The sequence below is a fragment of the Octopus sinensis genome, linkage group LG2 (assembly GCF_006345805.1).
Source record: "Octopus sinensis linkage group LG2, ASM634580v1, whole genome shotgun sequence".
NCBI classification, from domain to species: Eukaryota; Metazoa; Mollusca; class Cephalopoda; order Octopoda; family Octopodidae; genus Octopus; species Octopus sinensis.
In genome coordinates, this window is record NC_042998.1 from 41164232 (window position 1) to 41186216 (window position 21985).

At 32.5% G+C, this 21985-nt stretch overlaps 1 protein-coding gene across 8 annotated transcripts in view; it reads left to right on the forward strand.

Annotated features, from left to right (window-relative positions):
- Window positions 1–21985, forward strand: part of LOC115232614 (dystrophin) — a 744226-nt gene that overhangs the window by 345674 nt on the left and 376567 nt on the right. For 7 of the 8 annotated variants that reach the window (XM_029802603.2, XM_029802605.2, XM_029802606.2 and 4 more), the window contains one exon: window positions 5159–5290. The exons of the other annotated variant lie outside the window; for it this stretch is intronic. In XM_029802603.2, coding sequence (XP_029658463.1) covers window positions 5159–5290 — 132 coding nt within the window. The remainder of the gene's footprint in view (window positions 1–5158; window positions 5291–21985) is intronic. 8 annotated transcript variants of the gene reach the window in all.

Consider the following 21985-nt stretch of genomic DNA (forward strand, 5'->3'; position numbering starts at 1 on the left):
GATTAAAAAATAACAGGCACCTCAAAGTGTGCTCTTTATTGCTTTCTCGATTGGAAAAAGACCAATTTTGCATCAAATTATTACTTGTGATGAGAAATGGATACTCTTTGGCAACAGCAAGTGAACAGGATAGTGAGAGTCACCTAAACAATACCCAAACCCACTATTGCACCCTAAAAAGTTAGTGGTCACTGTATGGTGGTCTGCAAAGGGAGTTATTCATTATTCATTTTTGCAACAAGGAAAAACAGTAACAGCAACATCATATTGCCAGGAAATTGATTGTATGCATGAGTATTTGAAAAAGAAGCAACCCAGACTAGTGAATAGAGGTTGCCCAATTTTGCTCCACAACAATGCACTCCTCAAGCTACAGGCCAAAAGTTGCAAAGCCTGAATTATGGGATTTTGCAGCATCCTCCCTATTCCCCTAATATCTCTCCTACTGATCATCCCTTATTAAAGCATTTTGAGCTTTTCATAATCAATAAAACATTCTTAGATAGAGAAGAGGTAATTACAGCATTCAGACAGTTTTTCTTGCAGCAAAAGATGAATTTTTTCTTAAAGATGGAATATATGACATAGAGAAACATTGGGTAAACATCATAAATGAACATGGATCATACTTTGATTAAATAAATCAGTTCTCTAGCACTTCTAAAACATTTTATTGTTACCTTTCAAATATGACATTTCATGTGAAACAACCTAATATATAGATTAGATAGGTATACATACACACTCACACACACACACATATTTTTACTTCCTCTCCTCTTACTACTACTGTTTTTAACTTTTGTTTCAGCATTCTTGTATGAAGGGGCATATCTTCGTTCAGTATTGTGTGTTAATAGTCATCATAACCCATTCTTAACACTTCCACAAGGCTCATCTTCCTGAAATTTGTCTTCACCACTCCATCCTAATCATCTTGAGTTTCCCCTCTTCCATTGACTTTGCTCATTTGAGCACCCTGCACTTTTTTAATTCTCTATCCTCCATATGCATCAGGTGCCCATACAAGCAGTCTTCTCTTTTGCACACTACATCTGATATCACTTATACCCAGTTTTTCTTCCAGGTCATTTGTGTTGCTATTCAGGCACACTAATACTACACATATGGCTGAGCACACTTGCTTCATTTGTTTCTGGCCTTTGTAATTTCTCTGTGTACAAGACCCACATCTCATTATCATGCAACATCACATTTAATACATTATATGATCTATCCTTCATGCTGGGAGAAACCCTTCATTACCTGCAGATCTGTGAAATTTTTCTTATCTGTTCTTAAGTTTTTATTCTGGCTATTATAACATCTACTAATTAGGTCACCTAGGTAACAATTTTAATATTTCATGTTGATATGTTAGTCTGTTGCTTATATATTCAGTTTTACACACAATACACACACACATGTTACTCAAGTAAATTTGAACTGTTTAAAAAATGTTCATTTAGATCAAGAAATTCTTGCTGTGAAAGGCATATATCCAAATGCTCTTTCTACTTGTAGTTCAATTCATAAGAAATAAATAAAAGAACACTTTTACAATCTGAATTTTCCATTGTAAATAAGATAGTAGTAGTGTGTATAATTTATGTTCATTTTCAAAATTGTTTATCAGATTTTATTTTATTTTATTTATTTACTTTTTGATCCCAAATAATATCTACTATCTTGTGTTTGTGGAATAATGCCAAAATATTACATTTAATTATCACTTTTTATATAGATTTAAGAGAAAACACTTGGAAACCTCTTTGCTTATATAAATAACTATTGGTTACCATGCCAACGAGAAAGTAAGCAGAGTAAATTGACTACAATTTTTAAAAAAATACAAAATACTTAGCCTGCAAAGAAGAAATACCTTTTTTTTTTCTTTTTTCTTTTTTTACTTAAGACATATGGGTTTAAAATTTTCTTGTAGTTATCTTCTGTGCTCTGAATAATTTCATCATCTGTTCCAAATTTGTAAATTTGTGTTAAGATGGCTGGAAGATCTATTCTAAAACAATGCTCTTTTGAATTAAATAAGTTTCTGTATGATATAACATTAACTGAACTTTCATAAAATACTTATAAAAAGAGAAATTTCCAACAGACTCATTTTATTTTTGTAATTATTAGTGCAAGGAGGAAGCCCAGAAGAAATAGTTTATTCAGGTAGTTTATTTAGGCCTTCCTAAGCTATCAGAGTCATATAGTTGAGAGAAACAGGAATGAATGTTAGAACAGTTAATGCTTATTTTGAACTGTTGTTAATTAATTCAATGTACTTCTAGGAAAGTAATGGGCATAACATTTAGTACTCTTGATTATAAAATAAGGCACAGTGTTGATAGGAAAAGGGTGACTGGTAATAAGATGGAAATAGGATTAAGAAAGTATATTCAAAGGGCTAGATGTGTTTTAGTAACTTTAGACATAAATATCTCAAATTTAAAGTTTTGAAGAAGTCAGACTAGCTTATTTATATGATTGATGATTTTTTTTTTTTTTTAGATAGTGAAGGTGGGTGGCAAAGCAAAAAATAGAGATTAGAGATGTATAACAGCTGAGCAGGTTGGCATCGAGAGGCCTCCATTTAAATTCATTGAAGAGATTGACAGCATGTGTAGATGAGTGTGTACCAGTCTTGATGTAAATTTTACTGATGAAGTATTAGTGATTAGCAAAATCATCTTTGAGGATACAGAATCATTTACTAGTGATATATCTGAGTACTTATTTACCATGTGGACAAGTATACAATTTCATGTTTTGGAGAATATGTCTTGAGATAGTTAGATTAAATAATCGGATAAAAGTAAAATCTGATAAAAAGCATTATGTCTGATGGCTACTGGATAGACATCAGATGCTTTGAACAGATTTTGGTGCATTTTGTAAGAATTGACTGCAAAGATGTTGATGATGTCAGAATCCATAAAAAAGATAATATCAAGTCATCCCATAAGTTCTGTCCAATTTTACCTTTTTTTAAAATTGAATGAAATTTAATAGTATTTTAGAATGTCTAATGGAATTAAAAATTATTTTTATGCATTTGTGTACATTGAATGAAAGAACTTGCAGAAGATGGTTTGCAAAATTTAGAAGTGGAGATTTCAGCCTTGAAGAGGAAGATCGAACAGGACGTCCAGTTGAGTTTGATGATAAGCTCCTTGAAGCATTACTTGAAGAAAATCCTGCATTATAAGTTGAAGAATTGGCAATAAAGCTTACTCAAACCATTCAACTGTTCATTGTCATCTTCAACAACTTGGAAAGGTTCCTAAACTTGGAAAATGGGTGCCTCATGAATTGTTCAAAAGCAACTGCAAATCCCAAGTTAACATCTGCTTTTCTCTCCATTCTTGCAAACTCATTCCACCCTTTTTGGTTAGACTTATGACTGGTGACACAAAATGAATCTTCTGTCGAAATGTTAAACGTCATAAACAGTGGCTTGGTAAAAGGGGAAAAGCTCAACCACAACCGAGAAGGGAACTTCATGGAAAAAAGGTTCTTCTCTCTGTCTGGTGGGATTGCAAAGGAGTAATTCACTTTGAATTGTTACCACCTAATGCAACAATCAATGCTCAAATCTACTGTCAGCAATTAGAGCGTTTGAGCCAAGCTTTGAAGGAAAAAAGACCCTCTTTAGTGAATCAAAAAGGAAAATGTGCAACCCCACACTGCAAAGATCACATCACAGAAGATTGAAGAGCTTGGTTGGGAAAAAATTCCTCATTCACCTTATTCTCTTGACCTTGCTCCTTCAGACTACCATTTGTTTCATAGTTTACAGAGTCATTTGGGGGGACATAACTTTTGTAAGCCAGGAGGAGGTCGAAACTGACATTTCAGAGTTCTTCGCTTTGAAACCAAAAGAGTTTTACATTGATGTGATTAAAAAGCTTGTAAATAGATGGAAGGAAGTCATAGATAATCAGGGAAAGTACATTGATGATTAAATTTCAATTAAATATAACATTTGATCACTTGTTTTCTTTATTCAAAATACGGCTAGAACTTATGGGATGACCTGATAGTTGATAGCTGATGTATTCACTTTTCAATGTGACTGTCATAAAGCTAGCTACCAAGATCAAGATGCAGAAGTTTGGATGATTCCACAAAGATTGTTTCTATGCTTTCCAATTATTTGTTATTTTTTACTTTTCATCTCATTATTATTTATAATTTTGTATCAGTATATTTTCTTGACTGCTTTGTGATTATTTTTGCTGATCTAGTTGTAGCTACATATCGTAAGGTTCAGTATGAAAATCATATAAAGTTTTAGAAAGTATAATTATATAAATAACTGAGTTTATTCAACTATTTAAATTTTATGATTTATGATTTGTTTTATTTTGTCTTAAATTTAATAAATCTTTTCTTTAGACTGGATTCAAAGTGGATAATGAAATAAAAGAATATAATTGATTTTTAAAAACCCATATTGTTTGTTTTGTAAAATTACATGAAATCTTTCTTAAATTTATTCATAATCCTATTATTTTGCCAGTCACATTTAGGATTTGTTAATTATAATGAAGTATATTATTCTTACTTATTTCAATTTCAAAGTGAAATGAAGTTTATGTTGGATTTTTTTTATATTCCTTACACACATTTTTTCACTTTGCTGTCCATTGCCACTTAGACACTTATAATGCTGCACTTATAGTATAAATTATCATCACAATTTCAAACAGATTTCTTTTGTAATATGGGTTTTCTATTCTGACTTGTGTAATTGATTTTTTAGAACAGAGTTATGCAATGATCTCTTCATATTTCATGATATGAATTTGAATCTAGCCAAAATCGCTTCAAAGAAATAGCTCCATTAAAAATATATTGAGAAATCTAATGTCAATTTCTATGTAGAGTTTCTGGCAAATCAAGTTTGCAACTGAGGTTTCACCTCATAGAAGCCATTTCGCTTCATTTATGCAAAAATGTCACATTACATCAAATATATCCTTCTCTATAAAACTAAAGTACTGTGGTTATTTTAGCAGTTGTTATTTAAAATATAGGATGAAAGATTTCAAAACATTATTTCATCTTCTCCTCAAAATAAAAGCATACTTTTAATTATATGCTTTTGAAGAAATATGTTTTAGTCTGAATAATTTTTCTTCTATTTTAGGAAGTAGATGAAGAACTTAATACATTGGTGCCTAAAGTAAGCCAGCTAGTTAAGAAAGGAGATTACATTATAAAGCATCTAGATGATGAAGAGAAAATTAGGAAAGTTAAGAGACTGAGAGACCAATTACAGGTAAAAATCAGTAATTAATAATATTTATTGTCTTCATTATTTATTTCAGTTATTTTATTTTTTTATTTTTTTATAAAGCTTTACTAAAAATGTAGAAAAAAGATGAGTGATGCAATGACAAAATTTTTACCTGGCATGTTGGCTGAAAATACAGAAGGGAATTGATGAAGGGTAAAATTGTGCAATAGATTATGTTAAAGAATGTGTTTTCCTATATTATATAACACTTTTCATGTGCATGGTTCATGGAAACAGGAATTTAAAAACAAAACGATTGTATTTGCTAAGTGCCTAAAATTGAAAAGTATTTGGGAAAAGAGATTTTACATTTGATACTCTATACTGAATTGGTCCTAAATTTACAAAATGTTTTATGGAAATCCATATTAAAGGAGTTCTGTACACAATTTCTTACTTAACAAACTAAAGCTAATAAAATCTATTGCTTACTTACACAATTTGCATGTTTTTAGGAGACGCAATTGATGAACCAAACTAGATATACATGTGGAAGTGTTTTAGATCCCAAAACATAGCTTACAAATTTCTTCAGCGTTTTGAAAGCTTTTTCATCAATTTCAATCACCTTTACCTGCTTGCACTTTTGTTTTACCTGATTTTGTAGATTTTTTTACTAACTTTAAAAAAAAAATCAGTTTTTTAAATAAAGAACCAAATATCTAACAAAAATTTAGATGTTATATTCATTTTTCTTGTTTTAATCATTTAAATTTTTAATGCAACAAATTCTAATCATGAAATTTATCATTTATTATTTTCTTTTTATTGTGGGACATCAGTAATTTGTTGTTTCATTGCCATGTATTTTATATATTCTATTCACTTAATCTGAAATTGACACATGCTTATTGCTTCTCTATATTCTTTCTCAATGAAGTTTATACAATGCTCCCCTTTCTTGTGGTGCTTACATCAATGCTACAAACACACACACACATGTGTCAAGGAAACTAATGTGTGTGTGTGTGTGTATAATGTAGACTTCTTAGTCATAATTAACTTTTAATGAGTCAGAGTGCTTTAGTTATTTTGCAGACTACTAAAACCTGGATAAGTTGTTTCATTTACATTCACTATCTCCACATAAATTAGTTGCCTGTTTTAATGTAGTTAAACTTTGTGTATCTTTTATATGTAGTACTGATTTGTTATATTTATATTTGACATTTTAATGTTCCTCTGCATCATGCATTCTGAACTTCTTATAATGAACTATTTCCTAACTGATATCAACATGAACTCTTAAATTCAGTACTGTTAATACCAAAAAGACAAAATCAAATCTCATGTTGTTGGCTCTGTAAAATTGTTGTCCCTGATTGGGATGAAAAAAGTGATCTCATTTGTCTTATTCCTCTTGCTTTCCTTGACTTATGGGAGGAGGTGGCAGGGTTTCTCTGCACTTGTTAGCATCCTGTTTTGTTTATCAGTTACATGCAAGTGACTGTCTTCTTAATGATCTTAAGATAGCTGAATAGTTTATGTAAACATATACTATGCTCCTAGAGTACATGCTGGTACATCAACACACCTACATGAAAATTGCTTTAGTGTTCTTTGCAATATGAATGATAAAATGTAAACTTAACTGTCATTTTTGTATTTCTGGGTTGATTTCTGGTACAATTAAATTATGCTTGAAGCAGAAAAAATACATTTTATCCAATATTTAGAGCCTTTATCTGTCCCTAAGATGAAAAAAAAACCCTGAGAACTGAATGAGCCAAATAAACCAAAATAATAATTGTTTCTTATTTTTATTGCAGTGCTCAATAAGAAAACCAAAAATATTTTATTTTGTTTTGTAAGTTAAGAAGTGACAGGCTGAGTGGCAACCCCAAAATTTTCATATAAATTGAGATTTCCCCTCTTAGTTCAAGAAAAAAATCTAAAACTTAGCAGTAACTGTTAGTGAAGAAAAGAGGAAATAATTTCAAGTCTTTGAGAATTAATCTCACAAAATTTATATACATGCCAAGATGGAAGTCTGACTTTTATTTGCAAGCATTGAGATGGTGGGGAGTCAACTGTAAACATATTTCAATCCTATTGGACCTCATCAGAAAGGCAAAAGGTTTTACAAATAGAAAATGACTTACAAAGAGCTTTGGGCAAGTACTGTATAGATAAAAACAAAAAGAGCAGTAGGAAATAAATAATTCAAGCTGGCCAATGGCTTAACTTTATGTAAATAAGAGGTGATGTACTGAATGAGATGCAAAGAATTTTCAATTAATTGTAATTTTCTCCTTACTTAGAAAAAGAAGAAAAAAAACTTTGTAGTAAATGTTTGTAACAAAAGCAGAGATAATTTCATGAAGTTCAGAACTGTTTTGTTCAGTGTTTCTGGCTGCTGTGCATTCTGCTTACTATGAGGACTGTTCTTGAAAAGAATTGTAGTATCAGCAAACTAGTTTCCATCTGGCCACAAAAGAGATAAATGTATCATAAAAATCAAACCCAAGCCTATCCAAACAACCACTCTGCTGGTAAATGGTAATTCCAATGCAATCATCCAAACCTTATGTCACAGAGATCTTTCAACATTTGTGTCATCGTTATAAAGTTAAATTACTGCTGGTTGATGGCTTATTTGTAAACTCTGCCTGAAATATGTGGAGCAAGGAAACTATGTGCTGATGAATTAATTATATAAAATTTAAATACAATCTATTTTCGCATTTATAACAGACTCCAGAAGTTTCAAATCTGTGATGTAAGCTTTCATCTAACTGTGTGTGTGTAAACAGTTTTAATCATAATTTTGTTGTTTTAATGTCCACTTTTCCATGCTTGTGTGGGTCAAACAAAATTTGTTGAGGTAGATCAGTAGGTTTCCCATAGAAGTATACCCTCCCTGTCACCAACCCTCACTTGTTTCTAAGAAAGATAATATTTCTGTGTAGACAGACATGTGTTTCACAAAAGATTGAAATTTAGCAACACTTGTTTACATGATGTCAGGAAAAAAGGAATCTCTCTCTTTCTCTCTCTCTCTCTCTCTCTCTCTCTCTCTCTCTCTCTCTCTCTCTCTCTCTCTCTCTCTCTCTCTCTCTCTCTCTCTCTCTAATATATTGTGCATCAGATCAAAATCTTGCTCATACATATCATCAGGGGTATGAATTAATATGCAGCATGTGATGTTTTACTCTAAATTGCAGTAATTCATTGGTAGAAAGATTATGTTCCATACAGATTTTGTGCAGTCAATTTCTAAGAATGACATCTGTAACAATTGTATTAAATGAAACAGTATTTTGCGGAGTAGACAGAAATTTACCTAGGAGCAAGTCATGGTAAAATAAGCATGGCACTTTGTGCTAAATTATTTATATCTTAAGAAAACAACATTCAAGTATCAGTGTTTGTTTTGAGTGGTAAAAGAAAACCTAGAAAAACATAGTAAAGTTGTCAGTGTCAGGAAGAAAGAAAACAATTCAAGAAACATTGTTAGAAAAGTTGCAATTAGATTTTACAATTGTGAATTATTTTTAACTTTGTTACTATATTTTATACAACTGTATACAAATAATCATTTTATTGCAACCAAGAAAATTTACCTGATTTATGAATCCTATTTTATATGTATACCCATATTATTTTTGAATCCATTTTATCAGTTAATTAAAAGAAGGCTATAATCAGAGGCTATCAACTCCACCCAATTGTTAAGAGTGATCACTTGGTGCTTCATCTGGATTTTGGTTCAGAAGCAAGAGATGTACAGAAATGGCTGACCTGCAATAGACATCCACTACCAAGTAGATAATCTTTATCTAGTTAACAAAGGAGACTAGAGATTAGAAATGGCTGGTGTGCAATAGATATTCACTTCCAGACTAGGGATTCTCTTGTCCTGCTAGAAATGGCAGCCAAATTTTCTTCATATAACACTGTTATTTAATGATAGGGTGTTATTTGAGGAAATGTAGCTCTAGATACCCCTATGAAGAAGGAGTGGTCAATACTAGAATGTATTTGATCAAAGCTTGCTCAGTCAAGACCAAAACAAGGCTAAACAATAACAACTAGCCAGTGAGAGAATCACCATATAATTATTTGACTCTCCCCTAGCTAACACTCTATATCTTTAAAAAGAAGAGAGGGATATGTTACATAGTATAGTGTTATATATTCCTAAAGAATGTGATCATGGATCTCTCTTTCTCTCCCTCTCTTATATAGATGGCCTGGAATATTTTGAGTTAAAACAACTTCTTAGAACATGTATTTAAAATTTCAGCTGGCTACCGAGTCAGTAGGATTGCCAGTTCATATGCATCCCATATTTTTATTTAGCCTCAGGTCAGCCCTGAATTATTAGATGTATCATATGGGATATTCCATTCATGACCATTCTGTTTGTGTATTTATACTGATATTGTTTGGTGTGTCTCTTTTTTTCTTTTATTCAAGATGATGTAGGAAAGATTTCATTGCTATTCTTAGAGAGTTGAGAGACTATACAGGCTCTTTTTTTTGCTCATATTCTGTCACTGTTACTATGTAATGTCCACAACTAACACAACCATTCCTGTCCTTGTGTGGTAGATGTAATCTGTAGCTTGGTTTCACACCCAGGTATGGCCTTTTGGTGTCTATAATGGAATCTATTCTGTTGCAACCATTCAGACCAAATCCCCAGCCTGAGAGTGATTTTTCTCCATTCTTTTCACCACTCTTAGGGTCATGGCTGCTGTCTTTCTTCTGACTAAACTGTTAAAAAAAAAGATATTTTCTGTGGCTAATACAAACTAAGGCAACTTATCTTGTCGGGGTACCCCATTAACCATTACCACACAGAGTGCAGGGTCTCTAATTTAAACAAGGAATGACATATTGGCTATGACATCATATACAACTACCCCTCATACACACACATGCACACCTGAAAAACAGATTGGATTAATCATTGTTAGCTTGTCTTTGATCATAGATCTGATCAATTGGGCTTAACCTGGGGATGACTAAAGTTTTCTGGAATTCAATGTTGTTTGGGTTTTTTGCTTCTTAACCTAAATCTCTCTAAAGCAGTTTAGATATTTCTGAATGTTTTATGTAATTCAAATATTACAGAGTTAGCACTTATTTGGTTGGATAGAACTGAGTTTCAGAAATTATTTAATTCATAGTAAGCACCCAAAACTCTATACTTATATTTACTAAGATACAATTCAAAACAAAAAAAAAACCCCACATATTTACAGCAAAAATAAAAATAAAATAAGAAACAAAGAAACTTCACACTAAACAACTTATGTTTCACGCTAAACAACTTATTTGCACTATGTGCTATGGACAAGATGGGAAATGCACTACCACTAAGTTCAGCTAACATCCACTGCATTATCCACACACCCTCACCGCACTCCTTTCTCAGGCATAATGCCCTCTTACTGATTTCTAGAATGAGTTCTGTAACACTATGTTCATAATTTGGCTTGGATTTTATTTAAATTTGTGCATACGTTTTTGTTTTTGGTAGTTTATTTTCTTGCTGATAAAATCTACCTTTATTCTGCATAATCAGAGCCTAAAAAAATTTGTGTACGTAATTACAATTTCTTACACTGGAATAAAATGAATTATACTTCTCAGTTTGATTTAGATAAACCATAGTTTAAGGCTAAATGTGTAGTATATTTAAAGTTAAAATTCCAACCACTTATTTCCAGTACTTTTATTGTTATCTCTCATAAAGTTATTTGTGCTTGCAATTACAAAAATAGAAATAATTTTTTATTTGGCTATGAAAAACCAAGATAGAAGCAGCTATTTTGTTTCTTTATCTTCTCTCTTTTGATTCATTGATATTAATTATAAAACATTATTTGACATTTCTGAAACCTCATATTTGACTGAAATACATTTTGAAAGCCTAGTGTGAAAATAACTTCAGGTGGCTACCACCATTTTTTAAAACTATTAATTAATTAAGAATTAATCAATGGAAAGGTAGTGCCTGTAACCTTTTCAAGCCCTCCTGGACTGGTGAGATTGACATAATTGACAATAAGTTTGAACATCTGCAGATTGATGTCTGGGAGAAAAATCTGGGTAGGAAGAGGAGTTTGTTGTTTAACCCCAAGTCAACTCTGAATGAACAGACCTATCATCAAGAGAATTCTGTCTGTCACCTTCCTCTCTTTTTAAGCATGTATCTAGGATTGCATTGTCCAATGCATCTTTTCATTTCAAAGAGTAGAGTGTGATTTGAAGAGGGTTTGTCTGCTGTTTCTAGCAGGCTGAGCAACCACTTAGAAATTCTCATTGGTTTGTGGATGGGGAGATTATTTCATAAAATGATCTTTATGAGAAATAACTTCTGGTATGATTTTGGGAAGGTACAGTCAAGAATGATTCTTTGATACCTGTAGTGATGGTGTCTTTGTGCTATTAAAGTAGAACAGTTTGTCATATCCCTATTAGAAAGCATTTTCAAGGTTTTGATTCATGGAAGCAGGTTGTCAATCTATATTGTTCGAGAATAATATATGTGGGCAGAAGGTAAAGGGGGCCTACATTAGGAATGAGTGTTGTTTAACCCTTTAGCATTTAAACCGGCCATATCCGGCCAAAAATATTCTACCTGTTTTATGTTCAAACTAGCCGTATCTGGTCTCTCACACCAACCCTACAATATTGTTTAAAAAATTAACAGCTACTTCATCAAAATCTCATAGCTACAAGATAATGCATGATTAATTCAAAACGATGTAGATGAAGAAGCATTAATTTTGGCAAAATAATGCGAACACTAAAGGGTTAAAATGACAGCAAGCTGACTGATGGTGTGCAGAAGGAAGAGTGTGAGAGACAAAATCAAACTGTGAATTACACCAGAGTTGATTGTATTTTTAGAAGATACTCCTTTTGGCACATCTGCAATGATAGTCTAAACAAGAAACTTCTAGTCCTTGATGGAACTATAACCAGGCAACTTAAGCTGCGGGTTCTCATGCTAGACACATTCAAAGGCTACGATTATTTCAAGTGCAATAGCATTACTTTTGTCAAACTTCTCAAAAATGAAATCTTTGTGCAAGGAGATGGATTTAGAGTGGCAAAGGAAGTGATTACTAACAAGTGTTTCTTTCACCTTTAAAGTGTTGGAAGCGAGAGTATGTTGGCAGTTGGCAAAGCCAAAGGTTGCCTGCCTTAGACACTAAATATTTTGTAGTATGTCAAATGGGATGAAATTTTGTAGAGACAAATTTCAGTTTGGAGATTAGGAGTTAATGGTAGAGAGATTGTCATGATGAGAAATCGTCAGATTGTGCACTTAAATGCATATGGAGATGACCTGAGTATTGGAGTGTTTTCAGGAGTTTAGTTTAGTGCATGCTTGTAGGGTTGGGAGGAAAGGGAGCAGTAAATATGAAAGCTTTCTCAAGTGAATAGCAAATGTGAAAGCTTTATTGTTTGAAGAGTAGTGGATCAGAGGATTTGGCAAGCTGGTAGAAACTCTCTTGACAAATGCTAGAAGAGCCAGTTGTTATTTACAGAGTGAGATAGCTTTCAGTCCATGCAATGTGCACAGTCATCCTTGGTTTTGTGAAAAATTATTAAATTTTCAAATATGACTATGTTTGAATTTCCTTGGGGGGGGGACCCTTTAACATAACATTAGCTTCTGGTTTTTTTTTTCTTCTTTAACACACTATATACCATTCTTTTCTATTAATGCCTTCTTTTGTTTAGTAAGTTACAGAAAATTTTCCAGATTTCAAAACTTTTCATTTTATTTGTATTTAATTTTCAACAAGGAGCTAAATTTGAAAATTTATTCATTTAAAAGTATATCAGTTTCTTCTCATATCCATTTGATTCACACTGGTTAAAACAAACCATCCATGCTGCTGCTTACAGACATTTGTAATAATACTTTTGGAAGAAATAGCTTAGGCTGTCTTATTGTAGTTAGATTCTTCTTTAATATTATGTCTGTTAATTCTTTTGGTGCTTCTTAGAGTTCTAATGAACAAATATATTTCTTTTGAATTCTGTTAGAAGAATGAACACCATACATCTGTTTCATATCAATATATCCAAGCGACATAAAAGAAAGGCTTAAGAAATGCACCTCAACAGCTGCTTGTTAACTATAATAGACTCTCATTCTCAAATTATTTCCTTGCTTATAGATTTGTATGGATCTTAAGTCTTTAGATCTTTGTCTAAATTCTGTTTACCGTATTTCACTCTCAAATACGAGAAATATGTCTGGGTTTACTTTGTCTTTATTTCTAATTATTTTCTGTGTGTAGTTATAAGCTTTATTTTATTCATATAATTGCAGTCAGAATAACTACATTCATTTTAGAATAATCAGATCTTTAAAGTTCCATTTAATAATCTCCAACATTGATTTGTCCGTCCAACATTGTGATGATATTGTAATTTTGCATTTTTACTTAGAAGAATGTCACGTTAATGTAGTACTCTAAGATACTTGTACCTAGCAGATGAGACCACATTTCTCTATCCTTACTATTTAGCTTCGAATATTATTCTCTCATATTTCATATATGATTGTATTTCTGACTGAGATAGTGACACTGACCAGATTGTTTTCATGTATGGAATACATAGATAAACATGAACTTTCATTTTAAAGTATTTACTAGAACAATACTATTAAAGATAATATTTGACAATATTTGAAACTATTATAATAACATCCTGGTGATCATGTAAGGGCTGCAATAGGTCTATTACTTTCTCATGGTGAGATCTTTGAAGTTAATTTAAGAAATGAATGGAATAAATTCAGGGTGCTTTTATTCCAGTTTGCAATACAGATTTTCTCACTGCAAAATTCTAACTGTATGAACCAATTGTAAGACATGGCTATGAACATTGAATGTGAAAGATCTGTTGAAACTGGAGAGAAATGATCCATTGGTTGTTTAAAATTTTCTTCCATTGAGGTGGCGAGCTGGCAGAAACGTTAGCCTACTGGGCGGAATGCTTAGCAGTGTTTCTTCTGTCTTCATGTTCTGAGCTCAAATTCTGAGTCTTTCATTCTTTTGGGGTTGATAAATTAAGTACCAGTTGCATACTGGGGTGGATCTAATCGACTGGCCCCCTCCCCAAATATTTTGGGCCTTGTGCTTAGAGTAGAAAAGAATATTTTCTTCCTTTGAAGACTGTAAGTCGAGAGTGACTCAGTACTTGATAGAGTAACACAACTGTTTTGATGTGGATATATGTTTTGAATAAACAGTGAATAGTAGAGGAAAATAGAAGTGCCATGAACTGCAATTGGAAGATACTTATGACAGCTGCTCTTAACTTGAAAGTATGAGGTTAAAACTTAGTATGCTTGAGATGATACAGAATCAATGCAGGCAATAATTTACTGTTTTGCATCTTTATATTTCTTTGTCTAGTAAAGATTTTATTGGATGTATTGTTATTAATTGTTTAAAAAATAAGTAAATGGTGGAATGTTCTTTGGAAGCATTTTAATTGGTTTTATTTATAAAGGGTTTAGAGCAACTTAGGTGACACTGATCTTGAGATTTTAAATATTCAGTTTCATGTGTATTTGCCAATTTCAATTCAGTCTGGACTTTTATTTGCAAAGTATGAAAAAAAGTTTGTAGATTTTGTGATTCAGATGAATTTTTTCAGGGCTTATATTTTGAATAAATTTAGTAAAATTACAGACTAGTCTAATTCAGTATTTTTTTTTTTTTAATATCCTGAAGATTTATATTAAAGATTTTATGTTTGACTATATACCTACATTGCTTAATTTATTTTATAGATATGAAACTAATACTGATTTTTTTTGTTTCTGACTTATCACAATCAGAAGAATAATGTAATCAATGCATGACAATGTATTGATATGAAGTTTACTTCCCAGCTTCATGGTTTTAGTTTTGATCTCACTTTAAGCAGGTAACTTCTACCATAACCTTGAGTTGATCATGACTTGTGAGTAGAATTTGGTAGGTGAGAATTGTGGAATTATTCTGTGTGATTGTACATACACACTCACACACATATATACATAGTAAGAGAGATAAATAGACAAGGTGAATTGTCAGAGCTGCTAAAACATAGTATAGAATGTTTTGCAGTATTTGGATTTCTGTACTCTCATCCCATCAAGATCAACTTTAGCTTTCATCCTTTCAGATTTGACATAAAGTGTCATTCCAAGTCAGAATTGCAGGTATCATCATTTAGACTGATCAGTAGATATAAATTTTATTATATTCTAGCTTCTGAGATCAGTAACATATCTGGATTCAGAATAAGTTTGATTTTGTACAGAGTATTCTTAGAATTTTGTGTTTTCTTAGCACTAAATGTATTCATGTGTAGTGATTCATCATCATCATTTAATATTTGTTTTCCATGCTAGCATGGGTTAGACAGTTTGACAGAAACTGACCAGCTGAATGACTGTTTAGGCTCCCTGTCTGTTTTGGTGTTTCCTACAGCTGAATGCTTTCCTAAAGCCAATCACTTTACAGAGTGTACTGGGTTCTTTTACACAACACCAGCATGGGTGCTTTTTACGTGGTACCAGCACTCATAAGCCCATGAGATTAGACATACTCAGCTGGAGAGGGTTGCAAGGGACTAGCCTGTATGTAAGGGCAACCACCACCCCCATAATCATCATCATTTAACGTCCACTTTCCATGTTGGTATGGGCTGGATGGTTTGACAGAAGCTGACCAACTGAAGGGCTGTGCAGGATTCTTGTCTGTTTTGGCATGGTCTCCAGGGCTGGATTCCCCCCTCTCCTCAATGCAAACCACTTTACAGAGTGTACTGGGTGCTTCTACCTTGGTGAGAAGCTGAGTCTTAAGCCTCATGTGTTATTGTTATGCAATCCAGTGATAGTTCTAATACAAGCATCAATCAGTTTGATCCTCCTATGAACAAAAAAAGAAATTATCAACAATATTCTTACTCTTACTCTTTACTTGTTTCAGTCATTTGACTGCGGCCATGCTGGAGCACTGCCTTTAGTCGAGCAAATCGACCCCAATTTTTATTCTTTGTAAGCCTAGTACTTATTCTATCGGTCTCTTTTTGCTGAACCGCTAAGTTACAGGGACGTAAACACACCAGCATCGGTTGTCAAGCGGTGTTGGGGGGACAAACACACACACATATATATATATACATATATACGATGGGCTTCTTTCAGTTTCTGTCTACCAAATCCACTCAAGGATTTGGTTGGCCCGAGGCTATAGTATAAGATACTTGCCCAAGGTGCCATGCAGTGGGACTGAACCTAGAAGCATGTGGTTGGTAAGCAAGCTACTTACCACACAGCCACTCTTTTGGCACTTGAATTTAGTACTCTACGAGAAGAAACAAATTATTGTCTGATAACAAGGACTATCAATACAGAATGAATAACAGCCAGAAATGGTAGGAGGATTTTACTAACAAGGATATCATACTAAAACAGAAGTGATTATATTAAGCAATAAAGTTGAGAAAAATATTTTAAACAAAGCTTCTTTTACTTTGCCAGAACAATTTTTAAAAAGTAAGAAAAGTCCTGTTTCTGTTAACTTGTGGTATTTCTCTGCCTTTGGATGACATAAAATATCTCTAACTAATTATACCTATCTAATAATCCCTCTACTTCATTTATTGCATCCATGGTTTACAAAGTATCTAACATTTGCATAGCTCTGCCTAGTCTCTTAGCTGATATGGTGTCTAATTATTATTGTTAACTCTGTAACATTACCATAGGGTGGATCTTTGGATTCGCTTGTTACCTGCTTAAGTTTATTAGGCAGGTAAAAACTTAAGTTACTTTGCCAGAATATGAAGGAGGCTTTGCAAGTGAGAGGTATCATCTGTCTCATCCAGTTGCGTTATATATAGAAGCTGTAAATCTCTTTTTAAACTGACTGCCAAAGTAAAAGAGGCTTTGTTTAATAAGTTTTTCTCAACTTTATTGCTTAATATAATCACTTCTGTTTTAGCATGATATCCTTGTTAGTAAGATCCTCCTACCTTTTCTGGCTGTTATTCATTCTGTATTGATAGTCCTTGTTATCAGACAATAATTTGTTTCTTCTCGCAGAGTACTAAATTCAAGTGCCAAAAGAGCATTTGCACTACTTTCGATAAGCAATGTTTGTAAGATGACATATAAGATAGTTGCCTAGCAAGATTAATCTACAAATTTCTCTATCTGCTAAACTTACAACTCAGTCGTATCAAATGTTTGCATTTTTACAATTGACTGCAGTTTCTAAGACTTCCCTAGCAAAAAAGAAAAACAAAAACTAACACAACAAAGATGACAATTATGATTGCAATTAGATAGTCACAAACTGTCGGTATTAGTTCTAAAGACATCTTTTGTTGCTTATTTTTATTTTTAAAAGAATTGATATTTGTAGATAGTTTTTTTTTCGTAAGAAAGTTTATTGTTGGTGATGGGATTACATACAGTCAATAATAGGTTCTCTTCACATATACACACTTTTGTAGAGTATATAGAACACAACTGTGCTAATCTTAGAAACATTTTTGATGGTGCCTCATATTTTAAAATGCTAAGTATAAAATCAAAAGAATACTGATAAGAAAAATTAGCAGTATGTATTATACCCTGTTAAATATAGACTGCAGATTATTATTATAGGACTACATTTTTTAGTTAAACTCAGTTTCTTTTTAAATGTGTAACCCTCTTCTTTTTTAAATTTCTCTTTACATTAGGTAAATTCCTTTAAGAACTGAATTGTTATTTAGAAAATTTTAAAAATTGGTGTATTGTATATTTTCTGATAGCAATTGTCTTTCAGTGTACCTGATTAAAATTACAATACAATTGTGTCTGTCCTTTTTTTTTTTTTGCATGAAATTGTAATTTTGTAGCCAACAGCTATTTAAAGACTGTCTTTTTTCAACTGTGTACTTTTAATTTTAGGGTTGGCTCGGTTCAGTTATATTTATACATTTTAAAAGTGATCAAAATCTGAAACTACAAACGACCAGACAAAAAAAACTCTGTAATCTGACAATGTTAAGTAATAAATTACTAATAAAGAATTTTGGCAAACTGAAAAATTCTAGCTAGGTTATGCAAAGGAGTGGACAATGTTTGGCATTGCTTTCCTTTTGTGCTCATCTAAGAACCAAAGAACTATGGTGATTCTTAACCAACTAGACATCCAGCATAACACCCTTATCATTATATATGGTAATGGTGTAATAGATCAAAATCCAAGGGAGTGGTTTCTCTTTTGGTGAAAATTACATAAAAGTGAGTTTATTTTGGCAGTGATCTGGGAGCTTTGAAAATATGATTCTATATAGCTTCAATTAATTAATAATTATAATAATTGTATGGGTTTTTTTCTTCTTTTAATTGCATGATAACACGGCATAATATTGAGTGTTTCATCATTTTTCTTTAATATGAAAATTTTTCCACTTAGTAAACTATTGCAGGTGAAGTAATGTATTTAAATAAGGTTTAGACTTGTGGTTTTGTGGCTACTAATCCATCATTTTAGTCTTGCAATGAGTAAGTTATGCTTTCTCAAATACTCTTTTATGTTAACATAGGTGGGTTTGTTTGTTTTGTTTTGTCGTCCCCCCCCCCCCGGCAACATTTGCAAACTCTTAAAACTATTGTTTTATGACTGCACTTTCTATCACTAACTTTTCAACTATGAAGTACATTTTTCAATGAGGTATAGGGCAAGACAAAAATGTCTGATGCATTAAGGTTTGAACTCATGACCATTAAGTCCGTAGTCAAGCTCCTTAAACTGTGATAAGACTTCCCACTCATTTTCATCTTCATTCTTAGAAATCAATTAAACATTAATGTGTTTGTCTCTCTATTTAACTAAAGAAATAATCGCTATACAGTAGTATTTCTTCCCGTATGTGCTGTATAATATTTTTAGGTAAACTGCTTCAAGTTTGGTTTCACATATAGAATTTTTTAAATCTATTGTTCCATTTCTTTCTTTCTATGAATATGCCTACTTTTGATGCTGTTTATTGTTAAGATTATAGAATCAACACCAAACATTAGTGACCTTATTTCAAGACAGTAAGTTTTTCTTTCTGCTGCATATGTAATAAGATTCCATAGCTGTTATGTCATTGTTTTCAAACATAGTTAATGATTTTTAATTCATATTGGTAAAACACAGTTTATGTATGGCTTATTACACTTCAAATTTCTTTGTTTAAATATATTCAACTATTGATCAGTTAAAGCAAAGAAATATTTAAAAAAACAAATCAACCATATATGCCTTAAATGTTTTGCTAAGATTTAACACCTCCCCACCACCAAAAGAAATTATAACTAACTGCATACGTTTGCAATAAAAGTTATTCATCAAAGTAGACATAACAGTATAGTAAATAGTTTATTTTACTACCATATGGTTTTGAGTTTGTTCTCCATGGTCAGCTTCAGGAGTGACTGATGCTCTGCAAGGGAAATTAGCAAATGGAAACTGTACAGAAGCCTGTTTCATGTATGTTATCCCATTTGTTTCCTAACATTGTTTACATGCTTTAGCATAAAATAATGTCACTATTTCATCAGTGGTATCATTGTTTAATGCTGGCCATTGAGCAGTCAATGGAATAAATACCTTACTTGGAAACAAGTACAGGATAGCAACAGGAAGGGCCTCTGGCCATAGCATACTGTCTCAACAAGTCTTCATCAGCTCATACTTGTATAGAAAAGAGATGGATATCAAAATGATAATAATGACGATGTTCAAAACCATACTTTTAATGACAATGTATTGAACTAAGCTTACAAGTACTTAGAGCCTGTAAGGCCTACAATTCATAGCCTTAATTAGTGGTTTGTAAATATGCAAGGTTTTTCATCTTTTGACATCATTTAATTAATTTAGAATAATCCACTCCCTTCAACAATTACAGGCTATGAATAGAATGATTGCCAATTAAAGCAGACCTTTTGTGTGTGATAATTCTTAATTAAATTTAGTCGTCAGCCTTCACATTCTCTTGAATTTTTATTATTAATATATATGGTACAAATTGCTCTATTTCTCTCGTGTTTTCCCCTCACTTAATCATATTTGTGCACATATAATAGATTATTTACTAGCAATTTTAATATTTGCCTTTTATATAATATATAAAAGATTGGTTATTCATTTTCAAATTCTTTGAAATTGCATGATTTTTATATTTATTTGGAAAGGAAAATTAGATTTGCTCCACATGATACTTTGAACTTTGGCACCATCCTTTTTAGCAGCACTATCATTATTACCATTGCCATCAGCATCTTCATCATAATTTATTACATATTTTATTTCAAATAGCATGTTTATGGCAGGTCCTGCTGGCAATAAGCTATCATGTTATCAGATGCTTAACCTGTAGCAGTATAGCTTAATGTGTACTAGTATATGTATAATTTGACTCTTTTACAGTTGTATGTATTTCAAAATGCTAAATTGCAGAATATGGAGAAAATGAGTAAGAAATAGTTTTTTAAAAAAAAGTGGGTATTAAATATGCTTATGTCTAGTGTATGTTGTTGTGTGGTTAACTTCCCAAACCACATGATTTGGGGCTCAATCCCACTGTGTACCTTGGGCAAGTACCTTGTCCTATAGCTCCATGTTGACTAAAGCTTTGTGAATGGATTTTGTGGAAGGAAACTGAAAGAAGCTTGTTGTATATGTATACCTGTTTATGTATCATTGTCTTGATTTCATGCATCACCATCATACAAACAATGTCCTTTGCTTCCAATCTTCCTTTAAATCTTGTCCAGTTGTGGAGAAATATTGCCTTACTTGAAAATAGTTTAGGGTTGGCGACAGGAAAGGCATCCAACCATAGAGAATCTCTTCAAGGGAATTCCACTTGGCTTATACAATCATGAGGTGTAACAACAGCAGTGGTGTGACAATAACAGAGAAATTTTATTTCTCAACCACATAATTTGAAGTTCAATCTCACTGCATGGTACTATGGACAAGTGTCTTCTACTACAGCTCTGGCAAACTAAAGCCTTGTCAATGGATTTCAAAGACAGAAACTGAAAGAAATTCACTATGAGTGTCTATATATGTGTGTGTATATATATATATATATATATATAGATAGAGAGAAAGAGAGAGAGAGAGAAAGAGTGAGAGAACATAGCTGTATAGTTTACTGTAGAGGTAGTGCTCAGATCCTGCTGTTAAAGTTACAGTTTTCTTATGTCTTCATCCATATTATTGTGTGTGAATGAGTGAATTTCTATTTCTCTTTCATTTGCTAGTTTGTAAATGATGGCTTTCTGATGATGCCATTCGCTTACAGCCAGCCACAAAAGTGTGTCTGGACTTCTTGCCATGTCATGTGATACTTATATTGTATTATTTGTTTCCAATGCAAAATAAGTCCAGGTTCTTTGTTAGACTGAGATTATTACCCCACGTGGGAACAAGTGGAGGTTTGGTAACAAGAAGGATATCTGGGCATACATTGATAGCTTTATAAATGTGTGTGTGTGTGTATACACACACACAATAGGCTTTCATGCAGTTTCTATCTACCAGTTCCACTCACAAGGCATTGACTGGTCTGAAGGTATAACAGAAGACACTCAAGATGCCACTGCATTGCATCATAAACAGTTTTCTTCTCTGAACCTGAAGCCACATC